General features: G+C 43.5%; 1 protein-coding gene across 4 annotated transcripts in view; it reads right to left on the bottom strand.

Annotated features, from left to right (window-relative positions):
* CHD7 (chromodomain helicase DNA binding protein 7) overlaps positions 1 to 20871 on the bottom strand; it is a 184497-nt gene that overhangs the window by 69513 nt on the left and 94113 nt on the right. For all 4 annotated transcript variants that reach the window (XM_043483121.1, XM_043483123.1, XM_043483124.1 and 1 more), the window contains exons 3-4: positions 15452 to 15882; positions 2074 to 2215 (exon numbers count right to left, since the gene is read on the bottom strand). In XM_043483121.1, coding sequence (XP_043339056.1) covers positions 2074 to 2215; positions 15452 to 15882 — 573 coding nt within the window. The remainder of the gene's footprint in view (positions 1 to 2073; positions 2216 to 15451; positions 15883 to 20871) is intronic.

Raw genomic sequence — 20871 nt, 5'->3', positions numbered from 1 at the left:
TAAAATAATTTATTACATAATAGGCTTCTTAAAGATCTGTTAGATTATTATTATTTAGAAGATTTGGGGAGTATGGCTGATTCATGTTGATGTTTGAGAGAAAACAACAAAATTCTGTAAAGCAATTATTCTTCAATTAAAAAAAGAAAAAAAAAGATTGGGGGGGATCAAAATAAAATGTAAGAATTGCACTTAAAGCTCAAAACTTCTGAATTAACACAAAAATAACTTGTTAAACTTGGATTGTTTTAAGAATTTTCTTACAGTTAAAATAGGTACACTGAACAGGAGATTCAAATGTGTTGGCACAATCTCACTTTTTGGCAGTACTTTGTGACACAATTTTCAGTTGGCTAAAAGAAAAAATAAGACATGGCGTTTACTAGAGTTTAAACAAGTCAATCATAAAACTCAAGAACTACACGCCCTTTGCTGAAGCGTGTGCGACAGGAAGAAACACAACAAACCAGCAGGCAGCATCACTTCCTGTGCAGAGACAGGAGGGACACTGAGAAAGTGGCTCGTGTGGTTGCTGACTTCAGCCGTGCGGCCCAGGGCAGTTCAGCACCAGCCAATGAGAAAGGACGCACCGATGTCCATTTGCATTGATTAGCATTTTCTATAACTGAAATGCACAAGGGGGGATAAAAAACAAAACACTGGTATTTCATAAAGTCCATTTGGGTCTGCATTAATGCAAATGGATTTTTAAGATTCAGTAGTGTTTGTGAAAGAATTACAGAATTTTCTTGACCTGTGTGAAAGGCTTCCTCATACTGTCCAAATACTACTGCATGAAGATCCTAGTTTAAGCAAAGAAATTCAGGGGAAAAAAAAACACCTGTGAGCATAGAAATTAAAATCATTAAAAATAGTTTAAAACTCCCTAAACAATTAAAAATATCTACTCACCTCCCCCATATATTTTCACTGACGTATAAAGTCAGAGGAGATTACAAAATTAACTCAAACTGCCAGAGGTTATCACTATGTTAGTTATAGAACCAAACCAAGCCAAACCAAAACACATTCACTCATTCATTCTCTCTTTCGCCCTTTCAGGTCCTCTTAGGTTAGGCCATTCTGTGACTTTATCGGTATCAGGGAGTTCTAGTTAAACACACACACACAAACAAAAGCTATCTGAAATTCTTTAGCACAGAACTGCATATTGCAAGTACTTTGTTTCTAACTCTGAAGCAAATGAGTAGGTACAAGGAGTACTGAATATGCACCAAACTATTAGAAAAGGTCAAACTTGCTTCCAGGGGCTGCTTTCTATCCTGGCAGGACGCTCAGTAACTGCTCCTTGACAGCGGAGATGTCATTCACAGAAGCCACGTTCCCAGGCACCCCAGAGGACCACGCTGGCATGCTTCCAGGGAACGTAACAAGGAAATAATGTTCAACAGTCACGTGGAGGGATCCCTTACTTACAGTCTTCTCAGTGGAGGCAGTGTGCTTTACACGCAAGAACCTGAATTCCTGATGTCTATTTCAGGGCCAGCCTTTCAACTGATTCCTATAAAATTGTCCAGAAGTCAGGAGAATCTAACACTGGACAATCGTGCAGTGCTGCCATCCAGAAAGTCACTCAGTTGGTTCACAGAAACTTTAGTATTACACAAACACATCTCGACTCTGACCGTCAGATGTCAGAAACTTTAAGATGAGGTATAGAGTATATCTTCAACTTTGTTCTGCAATATAACTGACAGGGAACCAAACTTAGGAGAAATTTAGAAATGTGGATGAAGGTCTTAACAAACCAATATATTAAGAATACATTAACACTAACATATACATAAACATCAAAAGATACCTTCACAGAAATACATGTAAAGAGCCTGTTTTATTTATCATAGAGTCAAAGATGGCAAAACCACGAAGTCAGGAGTTTAATTTCAGGCTGGCGGCCCAGCTCTCATCACAATGGATATAATGTTCCAGACAACAAAAACCCATCTTTACAGCAGCTCTATAACAAAGACAGGTAGGTCCAGTGCACTTGATATGCAGCTAAAGTTACCCACACTCAACAACCACGGCTCAGGATCAGAATAAAGGTATTACCTGAACACCTGGGTCTTCATCGTCTTCGGGAGGAGGGGATGGTGGGGGCGTTTTGTCCAAGTCTGAATTTTCAGAACCTTCTGTTTTTCCCTTGTTGACCTTTTTCTTCAAAGCACTTGCTTCTGAATCAGGTTTCTTATTACTAGAATTCAAAGCGGATCACTTAGTGTTCACTTTCTCATGAGATTTTCCACACGCCCCATGCCTGTTTCCCACATAAACATCCCCGAAGTATCAATAAACGTGGATAAATCAATGCATGTTGGCCATCGAGAGTTAAACAGTACTGACTCTCAATTAATTTTTACAGCAAAACCCCATACCGATGACCTTCGGCAAATATCTGACCTAATTAAAAAGAAACGGCATGCAAAAACTGCTAATAATCACACAGAGTACATTTGTTCATCGAGACAATGAACAGTCTCTGCCAATACAGCAAGCCCTGATGGAAAATCGGATTAAGAAGTTGTTTTGCTATCAAGTTTTTAAGGCACCAGAATATGTTTCTAAAACTTTCAAGGAAAGCTAGAACATAACAATCATTTCTTCATATCTCCTGCGGATAGCTTTAAATACTCCTAAGTCCTTTTCTTGACCAATAGTATTGCATGTTCTCTTTTAACATCATTCAGCTACATTTTAATCCAATTTATAAACTTTTAAAATATAACAAAATATATAACAATTTCCTCTTCTGCACAGTTTTATTTAATGCTGTGTTCTTAAGTAAAAATAAGCTTTATTTTGGTGCTGGCATTTTTTTTAAGGTGTCACAACAGCCTGTTTTTCAAAAGGCAGGTCTCCGAAATACAAAAACATAGCAGAGCGACCCCAATAATTCAAGTTCACGATCCATAGCATGTTTTCATCAAAGGTTAACAGGATTTGAATGTTACCAAAGTCAAAAGACAAGAATGAACTGTAAGAAAAAAAAAAAAAGATTTTAAATTTTAAATCTACCATCACCTTTAGAACCTTTATTTGCCATTCTTTTAGAATGCACACTTAGGTGCTAACTTTCACAGCAATTTCCAAACCAGCCTCAAGGTTTCCTAAGCATTGTTTATTATCATTTACTATCCAACATTTAAAACAATCCAACCTCAGTAATAATTAGTTTTTACTACTGAAAACAAAAGATACATTTCAAAAACCTTTAAAAAGTTTGAGCTTGTAAATTCCTAAAAAAGTATGCTGCCAGGATGCATTAAGTAGCATTTTTTTTTTTTCAGTCCCAACTATTACAAAAGGAAGAGAGGCCAGGATACCTGCACACTTTTATTTCAGGACAGCACATGTCATGTAAAATATTTCAAAAGTATGTGTTAATATAATTGCACACCTAAAAGGGATTTCTGTAATGAATAAATAAGATATTTGATAATACTAAAGTAGTCATTTTCAAATCCTCAGAGCTTGTTTTTATTTTGTGCTGTTAATATCGTAGCCTAATAAATAAGCACGTAAGGAAAAAACTTAACAACGATTCAAGATTATAGCAAACAGCAGTTAGGTTTATAGACTCCTTTTTAATTAAAAAAAAAAAAGGCAGTGTCCTAAAAACTTTAGGCCCCTGAAAGATCCACAGAAAGCATAATATTTTTTAAATTAAAAAAAAAAAATCTATACAAGAGTTCCTCACCCAACTATCCCAGTGTTTATGCTACACATGGACAGCAGTCTCCCCTACTATGAGGCTCCATTCCCAGCGTTTATTTCCGCTCTAACTGCCACAAATTATACAATACTACAGCTGAACGCTGGGCCCCTTTCCTTTCATCTGCACGCCAAGAGCAATCAGATTACCCTGGTAACCAGCGGTCACATGACCAGCACCTGCTCTTTTGGCTGGATGCCACTGACTAAAGCCATCTGCTTCCCTCAATCAGCTTTCAAACATTCTCAACACCTGCGCTGCAGTGTTTTGTGGTTTCTTTTATCAAATCAGTGCAAAACTGCTTCCAAAACTTTACATATTTCTCAAATTTGTTTAATCAGAGGTAGGCCTGTCACGGAGCTGAACAGCTGCCAGGTAAAGCAAGTTGGCGGCCCGTCCTCCGCCCGCGCCCTCTCCACCCGGGAGCGCCGGACACCGTGTGATTTAGTGGGGTTACTGCTCCCGGGGTAAGCCATCCTCCAGCAGAGAAAGGCTCGCTGTCCCGGAGCCCGCCGGAGCCCGGGTCTGAGGAGATGTCAGTCTGCCGAAGAAGAGGTGTGCTCGTGCTTCTCCATCTGTCCCTGGCTGGGGACATGCCCCACGGAAGCTCTGAGACCACCCGAGGTCGGACAGGACCCCTCCAAGTGCACGGACAGAACGCTGGCAGCCCAGGGAAGCGCCCACCCCAGCTCGGATGACTGGGGGATTTCTAATCTCAGTAGATCCTGTGTTGTTCATACTGCTCAGAGGCAGCTAAGTGTTTCCTTGCTAACATCTTCTCATGACATCAACATGTAAACCAGGAACACACGAAGAAGTCAAATGCTACAAAGTCTTCATGTCACCCCAACACAGGACAGTCAAGGACCAGAGAGAGTTATTTACATCAGATTGCCTTTGCCACTATTTTGCAGTAAGCTCATTTGGACTTTCAACTATTACATTAAAACTGCTTTGCCCCCAAAAAGCCAGAATCAGAATTTTTTTTCCCCAGCCAATGAGGGTAATCAGAGCACTGATTTCAGACAGCCCTCAGTTCACCTTCCAACTCTGTCATTGCTAACCTGTCTGTGATCCTGGATACATTTTTAAATTTCGCTACGTCTTTAAATTTCCCTGAGCTTCAGTTTACTCAACTACAAAATGAGGTTACTAATTGCACCCTGCTCCAAGACTCGATCTTTCCAACGCCTGGCACCCATGGCGGGGAATTGTTCTCTAACTGTGGCTCAGACCCACAGGGCTGAATAACCAGCGGACACTTAGGGACAGGCCACACTAGTGTGACTGCTCATCTAAGCCACTCGAAGAGAAGGAACATCCTGTATCAACAGAGCTCAACACCAGCTCAAAAGACAAACGAGCAGACCAGCCCAGCAGCCACTGCTTTAGTATAGACACGTATCACATCCCACCGTGACTGTCACAACACCCAGACTGCCGGAAAAAGGACACGAATCCCAAGGCCACAGCCGGGACTCAGATGTGTGAGGTGCAAAACTGATCTTTCGTGAAGTCGAAGCCAAAACATACACATTCCTCTTCCAAGTTATAATCCGGAGAGCCTGAGCGTAGGGCAGCTCTTCCAGGAGGCGAGTAGGGAATGGTATTAACAAGGACACTGTACCCCTTGACCAGACACTACGAGGTAGGGGAAGAGACCCCTGGGCTGCTTGGCACAGATCTACAACCTCACGGTGCCTCCAACAGCTGCAGCGATGGCCTTGGCCCAGTGCCCCATCCATAAGGCTGGTGAGGAAGCCTGGCCTGCATGAGGTCGCCCCTGAGTGGCCTCAGTGGAGAAGCCACGTCTGTCCTCATGCCTACCCTAGACCGGCTCTGCCCACCTCCTTCCCCGAGCTCTGAGATGTGGTCCTGCCACCCGAACAACACCCGCAAACCCATCCTCCAGGCATCACCAGGGCAGCTGCCTCACAGGCAAACCTGACCAAGTCATTCTGCTGAAGTCCAGTCCCACGTGTATTGACGTCCGAGATTCTGCACGCAGCTTTTTACAGTCGGCGACGTGAACTTTCTTTTTCTACTCTTCCCACATCCTAAATCCCCCATCCTCCACCCTATGGGTACACAGAAGCACTTTTGAAAGGATACACAGGTCTCCTCAACCTCCACTGACCCTCACTTACTGATTTGCAAGGCTCAGGCGGACATCACTCACTCAGAGAACCATTTTCTGGCCACCAAAGTCTGGATTAGTCACATCGCACACCCTCTACATGCCAAACGATGTACTCCCCACACAAGGCATATTTAAAACACACAATACTGGGGGCTAATATGACTGCAATGCAGTGAAATCAAAGCACTGTGTGTGTATGTTTTTCTCCAACTATCCTGTAAGCTCAAGAAGGAACTGTGTCTTATTTATCTCTGTATTCCTCACGCCTGGTCAGGTGAGGTTAGCTGAGTGATTTAACTAAACCAGGGAAAACAACAAACACCGACACAGCCCTGACTATTTGCGGCTCAAGCTCTCTGCTTGCTAACACATTTACGATAGCCCCACATAGATTCTATCTTTATGAAGCTCAGTAAAGTGAGGCTAAAGCACTACCCAAATAGAGTGAAACCCAGCAATGCCTCAAACCCTGTACATTTGTATACTTCCCCTCTGCACTCACAAAAGTTCTTTCATTTCCTGATCCTTATCACCCATCATTACTGGTGTCGGGTGATGTAGGGCCGCCCCTCGTGAAGCTGGGCGGGCCCCTGTATTCTTGGAAAGGGGACTTCTTTCTGGGGATGCTGCTGGTGGCTGGCAGGGCCACTGTCCCTGCACCAGCTTTACTCACATATCACGTGTCACCATGAGAGGCAGGTCATGGTGGTGGGCAGCGGGATGTGCTCAGGGTCAATGGCCAAGTGACACTTCTGTCTCCTTGACAGACCAAGCTCTAAAGTTCTCTTCCCGCCCCATGTGATCAAAGCCTGCACCACCCTGATGAGAACTCCGAGAAACAAGTGGTGGGTTCAGAGAGGAGGGATTTACAGGAGGGGATCAGCCCCTAGAACGATGGTATTCAGCATGTGGCTGAAGAGTTCATAGCCATGAGCCAAGGGATGCTCCCTGGAAAGGGGCTAGATGCATAAACCCCAGCTTGGATACAGCACATGGACAGTGAGGATTTTCTTTGGTGAGAAAGAGTACAGGTTTTTAAAACAAGAATTTATGCAAAGGACCAGGACTTACAGGAAAGCCAACTAGCTGCCCTGGTTTGTTACAGAGTGTAAACATCGATTAACATTAGCCTAAGGATCTAAGTCCTCCAAGGAAAGGAAGTTTGAAAAGGAACCATGTTGTGGAACCAAATGGGATCAGAGGAAGAGAGTCAGCTAGTGAAGCAGCTGAACAGCAGCGGGGATTCACCACACAGACCCTCACACAGGACACAACTGGCGAAGGGCCTCCTCGCGTTGGTAAAAATCAACTGTGAGGTTTGTGAACATTAAACAGGCCTGTTTTCAGGAAATCAAGCCCAAGTGTCACACTACTGTCTTTTAGGAGAACAAAGAGTATTGAAACATATCCTTATATTTTACACATTCAAAAGGCTTTTCCGTAAGAAACTGAATGTCATAGATGAGAAGTGAGCAATGTTCATGGCACAGGAAGGGTGTGACTTGTTATGATTCAGAAAGATCACATATGATACAATCCATGAGCTGCTAAGGTTGCAGGCTCAAGGATGGCAGGAGGAAAGCATCTGGCCCCTCAGCTTAAGGTTTTCCTCTGAGTTTTTAAACAATAAAAAAGAAAATTAAAAGATAAAGAGGCAAACTAAAAAAAGAGCAAGATAAAGGACTGAAAGTTCAAAAGGATCAATGAGGGCAACATAAAATGTAACATATCATGAAGTAAGGCCAACTCAATAAAATAAAAATGTTCGAGTCCTAAGACGTTTAAAAATTTTTTACTTAATAGCTAAACTGGGATGTGATAAAATTGCAAATGACAGAATAAACTAATAAGGTAGGCGTGAAGACAAATTCTGCATGACAGACAAGAAAACCTTACATCACCACTTTCACAAGAAGGCCATCAGGGTTCTCTGGACCAAGGGCCCAGTGGTGGTCAGCAGCCAGTCCAAATGCTTGAGACTCCCCACAAGGAAAGCACCAGGGTGGGATGGGAGGACCGGAGCAAGGCCCCCTTTGCCAACAACCTCCTAGCAAGCAGCCCTCAGCTGAACCACCCCCGACTGCTCCTCAACGCCACCCACAAATTCTCCATCCAATGCTCCTGTTTGAGAAAGAGAAAGTTAGGAGAGCTGAGAAGTGAACAAGAGAGGGGATTAGAGAAAGGAATTTTGTTATACTTTTGAACAACAAACTTCAATGACAATCTATAAACTTTTTAAGCTATTGATTACTTATTTATTAACTTATTACTTCAAGTAGATCTTAGAGCATCAACTACCCCTGAAGTACCTTAACTGTGCTAAATTTCTAGAAAGGGAATAGCAAAGAAGGATGGGAAAGATACAGAAACCTAACCTACTTTCATTTAAAACGTCTATTTCAGACTCAATACCACTCACCCTCACATCTTACTACGAAACTGTCCAAGGGTGAGGAAACAGTCAAAGCAAATACACGCTCAGCCTAGTAAGCAGCCATCCCAAGACCCGCCTGGCTCCAGAGCCCAGGTCCTGGGGAAAACCTCTCCTGGTGAATGTCTTCTGTTACTTGGACTCATCCCTGGGCAGGTTCCAATAACATCAGAACTCTGTCCTAAGGAGGGGCTTCCCTGGTGGCTGAGATGGTTAAGAATCTGCCTGCAATGCAGGAGATCCATTCTGGGTCAGAAAGATCCCCTGGAGAAGGCAATGACTACCCACTCCGGTATTCTTACCTGGAGAATCGCATGGACTGAGGAGCCTGGTGGGCTATAGTCCATGGGGTCACAAAGAGTTGGACACAACTGAGTAACTAACACTGCACTCTGTCCTGAGGAGAGCTCCAGCGGACCATTTTATAAAGAAGAATGTTGAAAAAAAAAAAAGAAAGAAAGAAATGAAACAGAAAGTACAGCAGAAAGTCCTCCTGAAAGAGCTAAACCCGTTTTTAATGTTGAATAGATTCTAGGTGCGGAGAAAAAAAAAAAGACATCATGCAGTCACAAATTATCACCAAAAGACTAAAGGCTATTGAGTTTTATGGACTGAATTAATAAGGGCTTCCCTGGTGGCTCGGTTAGTAAAGAGATCGCCTGCAAGGCAGAAGACCCAGGTTCGATCCCTGGGTCAGGAAGATCCCCTACAGAAGGAAATGGCAACCACTCCAGTATTCTTGCCTGGAGAATCCCACTGACAGAGGAGCCTGGCGGGCTATAACCCATGGGGTTGCAAAGAGTCAGACACGACTGAGGGACTAAACCACCATCAGAAGTAAGACAGAAGCAAAGTCTAGTGAGCTAATGTGTCGTCGGATCCCAGAGGCTCAGCAAACATGAGCATCAGCCCGCGGCTCTGCCCGGCACTGAGACACAGCAGAAAGGATTGGGCACACCACCCATCACACAACCAGGGCAGAAAGCAGGCCTTTCACTGCCCTTCTACCATGGGATATTCTTCCAAGAGCCAAACAGCAGGGCCGATATTTGGCAGCTTGTGCCAAGTCCTAAGATGCTCGTCTGTTTCATGAGCAGCATTCCCACGACCAGGACGGGGACAGTGTGGGTGGCGGCAGCAGCCAGAGCCCAACTCCCCTAGATTCAAGAGCATCTTCTCTGATGCGCCAGGGTGGCTAGAGTCAACCTGGGAGACGGGCAGCCCACTCTCGGTGTAACTGGGTGAGGTCCAGAGGTGGAGAATTAGGCTCAGCAAATTTACGGCCCGTGAGGAAAAAAAATAAATCTCACCACCCACCCAGACAGGAGAGGCACAACTCCCACGACATTACAACTGTTCCCACAGGAATCAGGGTACACATAAAATTAGTCATCTTATGGAAGTTCAAGGGTGTTGTTTTTCTAAAATTAAAAGACAGAGAGCAAGAGACAGAGAAAGCAGTGTCTTTTTTCTTAATCCTGTACCCTCCAGCTCCCTATTCGACATTGAGAGCTCAGTCACACGGGCATCTATGGGGAGGATAGCTGATGCAAGGACTGGCCTCTCACATGCCTGATGCTCTCACAGTGGCTTTGCATTCAACATCCCACAGGGGCCTTTGGGCAGAAAGCAACTAGCAGGGAGAGCTTTACACATCACATGACAGGTTCTGCATCTGTACAAAACTTCGTACTTTTCAAAAACATTTTCATAACCACTGAAATCTTTTAACAATAATTTTGGCGCTAGTGGTAAAGAACCCGCCTGCCAATGCAGGAGACTTAAGAGATACCAAGTTCGATCCCTGGGTTGGAAAGAGCCTCTGGAGGAGGAAAAGGCAACACACTCCAGAATTTCTGCCTAAAGAATCCCCAAGGACAGAGGAGCATGGAGAGCTACAGTCCATTGGCGTTGCAAAGAGTCAGACATGACTGAGCGACAGCACACACAAAGAGAAGACAGTCTTTGAGATCAGCAGGTAAGGGGGTACCTGGCTACACCCCTGGCCCAGAGCTTGGACGTACTGACCAGGAGCAGACAGTGCAGGCCCGTGGGCAGGCAGAGCACATGATGTTCATGAGAAGTTCTTATTCCTCACCAACACCGGAAGGGTTCAACAGTCCTTTTGTGACCACATGCTAGAGAAATCTATAACCACTTGAGGCACGGTATCTAAAACATCTAATTCCATCTGTACAACTATTCAGTGTCTTAGGTCAAAACCAAGTCACAGCGTGTGAGTAGAAGAACAAATAAATAGAAGAGCTGCTGGCTTAATTCAGTTTATCTGATGGGGAGACACCTATCAAGGAATTCTGTACTTATTAGTAAAATGAGTTTAATGGTTTATTTTTGTGTGCAAGTAATTTTACATGTTTAAGAGCACACTATAAAATATGTATTAGTTGGTTGAAATATACCACCATTGGGCTTGCTGACTGAATGAACAAAAGTATTTCTCAGGTAAATGCTGCTACTCTCTAGGATCATAATTGAGAAGATAGTATCTGAAAAGCTACAGTTGTTAGAAGAAAGTCACAACATAAATATTAATGAAAGTGTGGTATGCAAAAAAATACACTTTACGTGTTTTTGGTACTTAATATATTTTTCTAAAACAAGAACAGTATGGTTGCTTTCCATTTTAAAATAAAATATCTTCACTCTTAATTGAGAAGTAGCATTTTTAGCTTCCTACTAACTTTAATACTGGGGCGGGGGGGGGGAGAGGGGAGTGGAGAGGGGAGCAAGTAATCAGATGAATTCCTAGAAATTGCACGAGAAGCAAATCTCCATGGCTTCTTTGAACTGAAGCTTCAACAGTCAAGTCACACCCATTGGCCAAGTTCCCTTCTTTATGTACATTCAAAGAATCTTTATATAGCTAAATGCTCCACCAAATCCTTCAAAAGTCGTTCAAAGGAAGCACTTCCTCCAAATTCTCTCACTGCACAAGGCCTGAGCACACACAACAGAAAACGCATTGAAGGGAAGGCCACGAATCCTCGAATTTCAGCTCCGTGAACCCTTCCGTATGCAAAAAAGTATTCTTTCCAACCACAAATGTCTTAGCCCTTATTTTCAATATTAACTGACAATATTTGAAGGCTATGAAGACACCTGGAGAGCTCACAGGAAAAACATGTGGAAAAATATATATTTAAGGTAAAATGGAAAGGGGGAAAAAAAGATATAGCTCTAATTAGAAAAGAGGAATATGGCCCGTCTTTTTTTTTTTCCCCATCAGTAAGATATTAAGTGACTCTTTCTGAAATGCTGACACCTTTTTCTGTTTCACTACTGTTCTATTATGCAGGGTTTCCCTGGTGACTCAGCAGTAAAAGAATATGCCTGCAATGCAGGAGATGCAGTTTCGATCCCTGGGTCGGGACGATCCCCTGGAGAAGGAAGTGACAATCCGTTCCAGTATTCTTGCCTGGGAAATCTCATGAATAGAGGAGCCTGACAGGCTAAATTCCATGAGGTCGCAAAGAGTCAGACATGACAACCAAACCACAACCACCACCATTGTATGTAACAGCTTCTGGACAGTTCTTTTAGGTTCTCCTGCATAGGCAAGACAGATTCAATCATACATTGTTGCCAAAAGGGCCAGTTTGCCAGGAATGGTCACAAATGTAAGCTAAGCCTCAGAGACTCAAAGGAATGAAGTGGGATGACAGGTCGAGAGAAAGAAGTCGTGGAAGCACACAGGAAAACTGGTCCCACTGAAGACAACCATCCTTTCTCACGTGCTATGTTAGCACAAGTGTGTCAATGACGCGAAGCCAGCTCTCGGCTGCCCGGCCACAACGCAGACCAGTAACGGGTCACTGCTGTCCCCAGACACTCAGAGCATGAGTTTGTTACCAGAAATCTTGTGAGTGACCCAGTAGAGAGGGCCAAACGGGAGAGGTGAGCAGTTCTACAGTAACTGTTTCCTTCCATTTCTGTTTATCCCTTCTGCTCTAGCCCTCTGTAGGAGAATTATTTTCTGTATAAACAAATTCATCAAGTTAACTTATTCAAGGATGGAAATAACCGGTATCACATAACGTTCTGCAAAATAAAATTGCCAGTGCTGTATTCCAGGGCTTACAGCAACCTGCTCCAGCAATTCAACCCTAGCACTGACAGAACCCAAACCTCCCATTACCTTCATCACTGCATATTCAATTTACATAATTATTCTGCTATGCTATTCAGAATTTACATGCAGTTGTGTGCAATCTGCTTATCCTTGCTTGGGGGACGCTTTTTCCCTCCTAGCCTTAAATGAGACCACAACTCGAGTGTCTCTGTTCACCTGACCAGCAGAAACACTGCAGCTCAGCAAAACAATGGGCTGGCTTGTTAATTAAGTCAGTGACAATCCCTGTTCAGTTACCATATTCTCGGACAGCCACACTCATCAGACCATCAACAACAGGAAAACCTTTCTCAGGCACATCCTCAACCACACTTCATCCTAAGTCGGCAAATGGCCGGTTAGGAGGTCAAGTCACTGGGGCCAGCAAAGGCGCCAAGGATGATCTTGGTGGCCCTCCTGGTGGCCGCCCATGTCTCCAGGACATGCCCCCTCCCCACTGGCATTCTCCAGACACACAGAAGGGCTCCCATCGGTTACCGCCACACCACTTGGGGGAGAACAACTGTCACCTATGGCAGCCACTGACAGAGACTACTAGTCACAAGAAGAAAAAAAAAAGGACTAGGCTTTCTTCTTGGGAGAAGATAATCACACACCTTCGTCCTGCCGAAAGCGTGTGGCTCTAGGGCAGGGCTGCCACTCAGTCTCAAGCATGCTGACCGCTCCCCATGCGCGGACACACACATCAGGCTGGGTGGCTGAGGCCACAGACGAGCATCACTGAAGGGTCTTCTGAGGATAAAGGCAGAGTCTGTACCTGCACCGAGGAGGTGGGGGAGGGGCTGGGAAAGACTGAATTTGATGCTCCAAGCTCCTAATGGTTGTTTATGGCAACTAGGGATATTTCAACAAGTTTCACTGTTAAAACAGGATAATTTAGTATCTTCCCCAACTTTGGAGAAGGGAAACAGCAACCCACTCCAATAATCTTGCCTGAAACATCCCATGGACAGAGAAGCCTGGCAGGCTACAGTCCACTGGTCGCAAGAGAGTAGCACAGGACTTAGCAACTAAACAATGTATCCTACACGGCCTAAGGATGTGCTAAAGTCCATTTCTAAAGACAGGGTCAGTCTGAGGTAGAGGAGAGCTTCAGAGAATACAGCTGGGAATTGATGACCAGGATCCAAGATACGGTGGGGTTTTTTAAATCAGTTTTTACCATTAGGTAATAAATTCAAAACACTAAGATAAAAATTGAAGACAGATATATTTTGAGGCTAGTTTTGGTGACATATTTTCTGAATTCCAGAAAACTTCTTGAAACATGTTTTCACATTTTAAGTTTAAAAAAAAAATTCTTTTTAGATTTTGCAGAAATAAAGCACATGCCTCTTCCTACCAAAAGCACAACACTCAGATTTAAGCAACTGTGTATTTTTAAAACCCTCTTTGTAAATCAGACCGAAATTCTAACAGCATACTCTTGGCTCACATCCCTGTCTTAACACAGTACCTGCAAATAGTATGCCCCCAATAAAATATTTCTTAAGTAAATAAAAACGAAACTTATAATGGATTGTGAGTTTAGAAGAGTGTTCCTAAGGAGAAAAAAAATAAAGGCTTTCAATTAAGAGATCACATACCGAGGCATCAAAGAATGCTCCTAAGTAAATGCAAACATTGTTACCTATTAGACCCGATTACTGAATATATAGTTCTTCATATCTACAAGGAAGTGGTCCCAGGATCCGGCAGACAGCAGAACCCGAAAATACTCAAGTCCCTTGTGGAGGGCCAACTGTAACTCAGTTATTTGGGCACCATATAAAGTATTGACAACAAAAGTTTTGTTTGTTTTTTTTTTTTAATTACTGTGATTCAAATTTTCAAAACACTACGGAATAATGCACTGGGTTGTCTAGATATTTTCAGCGGGAAGTTGAAAATCCCAGTTTGTCCTTCCGCTTTGCAGCATCTCTCTAGCCACAGAAACCACGCCCTCTTTGTGTACCTGCTCTTGATACACAGGATCGCCCACAAGCCCAAGGCTGCCTGGGCCGCAAGCTCACAAAACGGGGATCCAGCGCATCAATCTCAGGGCTGACTACGCATGCGCACCACACACGTGCACATTCGCATGTAGGGGTTTGTGGGGGTGCGTGTTTTCTACACGAGTTTTACAAACAGGTTTGGGGTAACCAAGTCTGACCATACTTCCATCTGGAAACTATATTTTATAACATGAGCCATATTCTGAAAAATAGATTCAGATGTTTGGAACTGGTTCAGAACAGTTGTAAGAAATGTTCGGTACAAATGAAAAAAATTAGTCTTCAATGTCTTTTCCTCTCAGTTTTTCTTACTGAATAAATATGCCTCCTGGGGGGTCAGAGAGTCGGTGGGGAAGTACGGAGGGGAAGGAGGGTGTGTAGGAGGCTTTTTCCCTAGAACCTAAACTACACGGTCTTATCCAAGGCATATCTAATGGGTAACTGCTCTTTGATTTGTCCCACGTCGCCCGCTAGGATCTCCACCCTGCCCCTGGAAGGATCACTCTGCCTGCCAAATGGGGAGAATTAATTCTCCTGTTTCAGCTTCTGGGAAGCAGAACTGAAAAGCCTGGTGAAATATAGTGACTCGCCTGGCTTCTATAATCCTTCTTGCCGGGTTGGGCATTGTCACTGAAAATGAGGTTGGTGGTCTAAGCTTACAAACAATTATGCTGGTAACCTGGTTCTATTTGTTAAATGCCAGGTTTTCCCAAAAATATAAGACAGTGATTTTTAAATAAGAAACTATTCTTTACCCAGTAACATTTCTAAAAATCTACCACCCGAATTGACAATTCATAATAATGGAAGTCCTAAATTTTAGAATGTGTTAACACCTTCACTTGTTAGTTTGGGTGTGACAGAAAGAAGCTTAACAGTGAGGACAAAAATCAGAGTGACCCCCGCCCTTGAGCTGCCCCCCTCCCCCCCATTCCATAGGTTGTAACTGTTTGGTGCTTGCGTCTCTACTGTTGGGTGGCGGGTGTTTCTGCCCGCAGCCTACCTTGACTTTTTGCTGGATTTGGGTTTTGGCGTGGCAGTTTTTACTTTCTTTTCCTTTGGCTCTTTGGGAATCTTAGGGGCTTTCGGGGTCTTGGGTTCCTTGGGCTCTTTTTTCTCCTTGGGTTCTTTCGGTTCCTTGGGATCTTTTTTTGCCTTCGGCCTTTTCTTTTTCTTTTTCTCTTCTTGGGACCCGTCTAGTGAGTTCCTGTTTAGTTCTTGGTTATCAACCCCACCAGGGAAGTCCTCTTTACCAAAGTTTTTACTGGGATCCTCTGCAGCAATGTGGTTGTTCTTCTTTTTCTTCTTCTTTTGCTGTGGCTGCTGTTCCATCGACGGCAGGTAATCATCACTCTTCACTAGCTGAGCGTTCGGTCCACTAACCTGAGTCATATCCGGCACTGGTTTCTCTAGAAAGGGCTCCGATGGAGAATGCTAAGAGACACAAATAGGAATTGAAATTAGTTTATCATTCTTTGTAGTTTATAAAGGAACTGAAAGTTAGTCCTGATAGTTCTCAAACTTACTCTACACTCAAGGTAGCAAACATAACCCACTCTACAGTTGTGAAACTTATCATTCTGTCTCATCCCAAAAAAACAGATTTCTTCAACAAGAAGGCTTTTAAATAAGAATAGAGTTAAAGAGAGCAACTTAGTAATACAGTAAAAGAAAAAAAATTCTGTTCAGGAGAAAGAAAATTTCTCAATTTAAAGACACTTTCCATGTTCTTAGCACCTGTGTAGGAACTGATGAAGGATGAGACAGCAGCAAAAGCTAAGCCACAAAGAAGGAATTCAAGTGGAATTTTCCCCCTGCAGGAACGGGAACTCTAATTAAAGATGGATAATCAAGTCACTTTTAAAAACAACAGGTAAACTGAACACTGTAAGAATCAGATACTGTGAAAGTCTGAAGTCCGAGTATAAACACACAAATCTTATACAGTACAAGTCATTTTTAATTTAAATGACATTCAAATGTCAATTTAAAAGCATATATGCCAGCTTATATGTGGATAGGGCTTCCCTCATAGTTCAGTTGGTAAAGAATCTGCCCACAACGCAGGAGACCCGGGTTCAATTCCTGGTTTGGGAAGATCCCCTGGAGAAGGAAATGGCAACCCACTCCAGTATTCTTGCTTGGAGAAACCCATGGGCAGAGGAGCCCGGCAGGCTACAGTCTATAGGGTCACAAGAGTTGCACAGGACTGAGCAACTCAGCACACATGTACCAGCTAAATGACTTTAGGGTGGTTAGATTTCTGGGACTGATAGGCAAGGCAGATAAAGTTTTTATTAAGTTATTAAAGTTTTACATTTCCAAATCTCACACAAAGGAAGGGAGGGACGAAGGGACCGGGGCAGGGGTGGGGGGGGGGGGCAGTGGCTAGGAGAGAGAGAAAGAGATCCCCCCAAACAGTCAATCTGACATGACTTGCAGGAGATTTTTGACATCCACTAGGACCATATCCAGAGATGGTCTTAAATACAGTGGAGAATACCAATACCTGGGACAGGAAGCTGACAACAGGGGTAGAGGACAACCTGTCTCCACTGTAAACTATGACATCTAATGCGCCTTTACATTTCAACGCAATCCTTGAAAATGTTACATCTGCAAGCTTCATTCATTTTCTGCCTTTTTCATATGCTTCTCCAGACACTGGATACTAACTATAATATAAAGAGCAACACTAGTAACAACAAGTGTGCACGGAAAACTCCTACCACATGTTGGGCCTGTGCTAGGTAAGCACTTTAGCCCGGGACACCGTTAGATCCCTGCGCCAGCCTGGAGAGCTCTCTGTGGACACAGACGCACTCGTGTGATGCATGTGCCCAAGAGCGACAGAGGCAAGTGACAGAACTGGGGCCCATGCCCACCCACACAATCCCCAAGAGATGAGCTGCCGGAAAGGCCAGGTCTGCAGAGGATGTGAGAGGAGCTCAGACTGCAATTCAGATTCCAATACAACCAAAATGTGATCATTTACCCCTGTTTTTCAGAGAAGAAGTAGAATTTGAGGAGGCCAGGTGGCTACCTGAGGCCACAAGGGTGGGGGGCCTGAGGCATCATCTGAATCTAGGTTTCCTACTAAATCCAGTGCTCTTTCTGCCTGGCTCCTCAAAGCTCACCCTGAGGCATCATCCTCCTAGGAAAGGTACTGCAAGCTTCACTTTCTTTCCGGTGTTCAGCGACCCTCCAAAAATTCAAAGAAAAGAAACCACTGCCAGGAAAGACACTGGTTGTGTCTACACAACTACTACAGTACACAAGCTACTACAGTTACTGGAGGATCCTACATTCAGTTCTGCAGCTGTGCTGGTGTAAGAGAAAGAGCCAGAGTTGTGAGATGACAGAGAACATTCCCGAAACTTGCCATGAGGTGTATTATCTGGGGGGAATCATGTCACTTTTTCTTCATTGGCAAAAGGAAGCGTTTATTCCAAAGTCTCTTCCAACATCCTATGATACTAGAAAATCTTCAAATACATATTGCCGTTTCTCAGTCAGAGCTGAGAGGGGAAGACCCTGAAGGAGAGAGGGGAAGACCCAGAAGGAGAGTGGGGAAACCCTGAAGGAGAGAGGGGAAGACCCTGAAGGACGCACAGGAGGAGAATGGAGCTGGGGCAGAAGAGTGGGGATGCACGCAGCTGCAGGGCACGCCCAGTGGTGACAAAATGAGCACTTCCTGGGAAACATCACCCACCTGCCCTAACAAACAAGCGCTTTCAGCAAACACCAACTGAGGACCTAACCAGACTGTCAACGGCTGACATTTGCAGCAACATGGATGAACCTTGAGATCGTCATACTGAGTGAAGTCAGTCAGACAGAGGAGGAATAGTGTATGACATCCCTTATATGCAGGATCCAAAAAGAAATTATACAAATGAACTTATTTACAAAACACAAAAGAGACTCACAGTCTTAAAGAATAAACTTATGGTTGATGGGGAGAAGGAATAGTTAGGGAGTTTGGGGTGAACATGTACACATTGTTATATTTAAAATGGTTAACCAACAAGGACTTACTATATAGCGCAGAGAACTCTGCTCAATGCTATATGGCAGCCTGGATGGGACAGGAGTTTGGGAGAGAATGGATACAGGGGTATATATGGCTGAGACCCTTTGTTATTCACCTGAAAAACTCCCAACATTATCACCTATACCCCAATACAAAATTAGAAGTTTTTTTTAAAATTTTATTATCTGAGAATTAATGGCATCTGATTCAACAGTTTTACTATATCTAAGTTGCTGGAGTAGAACTAATTGTTAAATATTTCCTCGTGTAAGTACAATGGAAAAAGCCAGATCTTTTCATAAGACACATGGAAATCAAACTTATTTGGGACAAGCTATTTGTCAGGAAATGGAAGAGAAGGCATTTCCTGGAAGGGGAAGGAAAGAGGAAAGTCTCTGAGTAAACAATGCTTACAGCTTAGAATGGTGAATTAATTCCAGGTATGTGTACCTTTCTCTAATCTGCATGGTATTAACTCGGGTAACCAGATGCCAGCTTCAGATGAGAGATACCTGTTCCATGGATGAGTCAGAAAAAGCATATAACACATACTACCAGAAGTCAGAAAATTCATCTGTACTTTAGCATACAAATCATTTTGGATGCTCCTTTCAGTAACAAATGAAGCCATAAATTAGTATCCCTTAAAAATTTAATCTTCTGTAAGAAGGGGTGGCGGGGTGGGGGTGGGGGGACGTAAAGACCAAATACAAAAAGATATGAAGGCTGTTTGATAGGCAGCAGGATTCTGTTTGAACACTGCTTGAAGTCGGGTGGGAAAGGTGCTCGGAAATATTATAGTGTTTACCAGACCCACATCTCCTTAAATCTTTTAGAGAAAAGCTGTTTTTGTAAACATTTAACAAAGAACAGATGGCCTGCCTTAATCATGCAGGGGAAAAAACCTGGAGCTCAGAGTAATACCCTGACAAAGTCTCCCAGGTCCAGCCCCCTCACCGCCCCCGCCCCAAACGCATGGTACAGTCTTCTCTAATGCTATTTAATTTTACAGCAGACATTTTCCCATCATTTCCCACTGCCTGACAAGTAATCAATGCCATTAACATCTGATATCACCATATAGGGCATTCCTAAAACCTCTCATTTATTAGGGCAAATGCAGAGAATGTTAGACACCAAAGGTATTTTGAAATACACCCTTTAGGACTTCCTGCTTGACGCATTTTCTATCATAGTTCCATGTGCCTGTTGGAGAATTATGGAACTTATAAGGACTGTGCCAGGCACTTTCAGAACTGAAAGAGAGTGACTGATATTTAAACAATAAATAAATAAATAAAAATAAAAGGTGTGTGCTATCCAAAAAAATTACCATAAACTAAAGATGATCATTTTTATGCTTAACTCTATGTTAAGGATAGAGTTTCATAAACATATAAATTAGGCAAACACATAAACAAGTTTCCTCATGTAAAGCAGAGTAGACAGTTTGTAAATTTAACCAAAGGAGAGATGGTGTGAGGGAGGCAAGGCCAACCCCTCTGTTCCCTTTAAGCTAAGGTGACCCCAAAGGTCAAGAACCTTCAACAGAACATTAAAAAAATGCATAAGGGACTTCCCTGTCAGTCCAGTGGTTAAGATCCTGAACTTCCCTGCAGGGAGCATGGGTTCAATCCCTGGTCAGGAAACTAAGATCCCACATGCCACTCAGTGTAGGCAAAAAAAAAAAAAACACCCAAGATGACACTTTACATCCATCTCCACTGTGTCTTCCCTCCAACATGAACCAGCATTTTCTGACTTCAAAGGCTATCTTATGTAACCATGTTTTTTCTTAATTATAGTCTTGAAGCCTCGACTTGCTCTCAAGGTCGGTGACCATGAGTTAGTAAATAGAGTGCAGTGTTTCCAATACGGATGATCCCTGCAAACCAACACCGTGCTGTAATACCGGACGTCTGTGGACAAACATTCTACTCAGCGAGTGACACAATACATCTAAAATCAAAATGCTACTTTATAATAAAGAAAAGATACTACCAACTAGACGAGAGGACACAGCACTTCTGGGGGAAACATCCCGCCCCACAAAGTAGGCTGAAGGGAGGCAGGCACTTGGGCGCTCAGAGAAACTGAGATCCAGGGGGAGAAGTGGCAGGAAAATTGAGCCCCACGTGACAACAGGTGCAAGCTCAAAACACTCCACTCTGACTGCAATGGCTTGTAAAAACACAAATATTAAGAAGCCATTTAAGACTAAAAAGTGCAGGGACCTGCCCGGCAGTCCGGTCGGTAGGACTCTGCACTCCCACTGCAGAGGCACAGGTTCGACCCCTGGTCGGGAAACTGGGGTCCTGCAAGACACATGGAGTGGCCAAGGGAAAGGGGGAGAAAAGAACGAACTGAAAAGTACAATGTGTTTATTGGAG

This window comes from Cervus canadensis, chromosome 12, assembly GCF_019320065.1.
Source record: "Cervus canadensis isolate Bull #8, Minnesota chromosome 12, ASM1932006v1, whole genome shotgun sequence".
NCBI classification, from domain to species: domain Eukaryota; kingdom Metazoa; phylum Chordata; class Mammalia; order Artiodactyla; family Cervidae; genus Cervus; species Cervus canadensis.
Note: the sequence above shows the minus strand (reverse complement) of the source record. Positions and strands in the feature narration are given on the sequence as shown.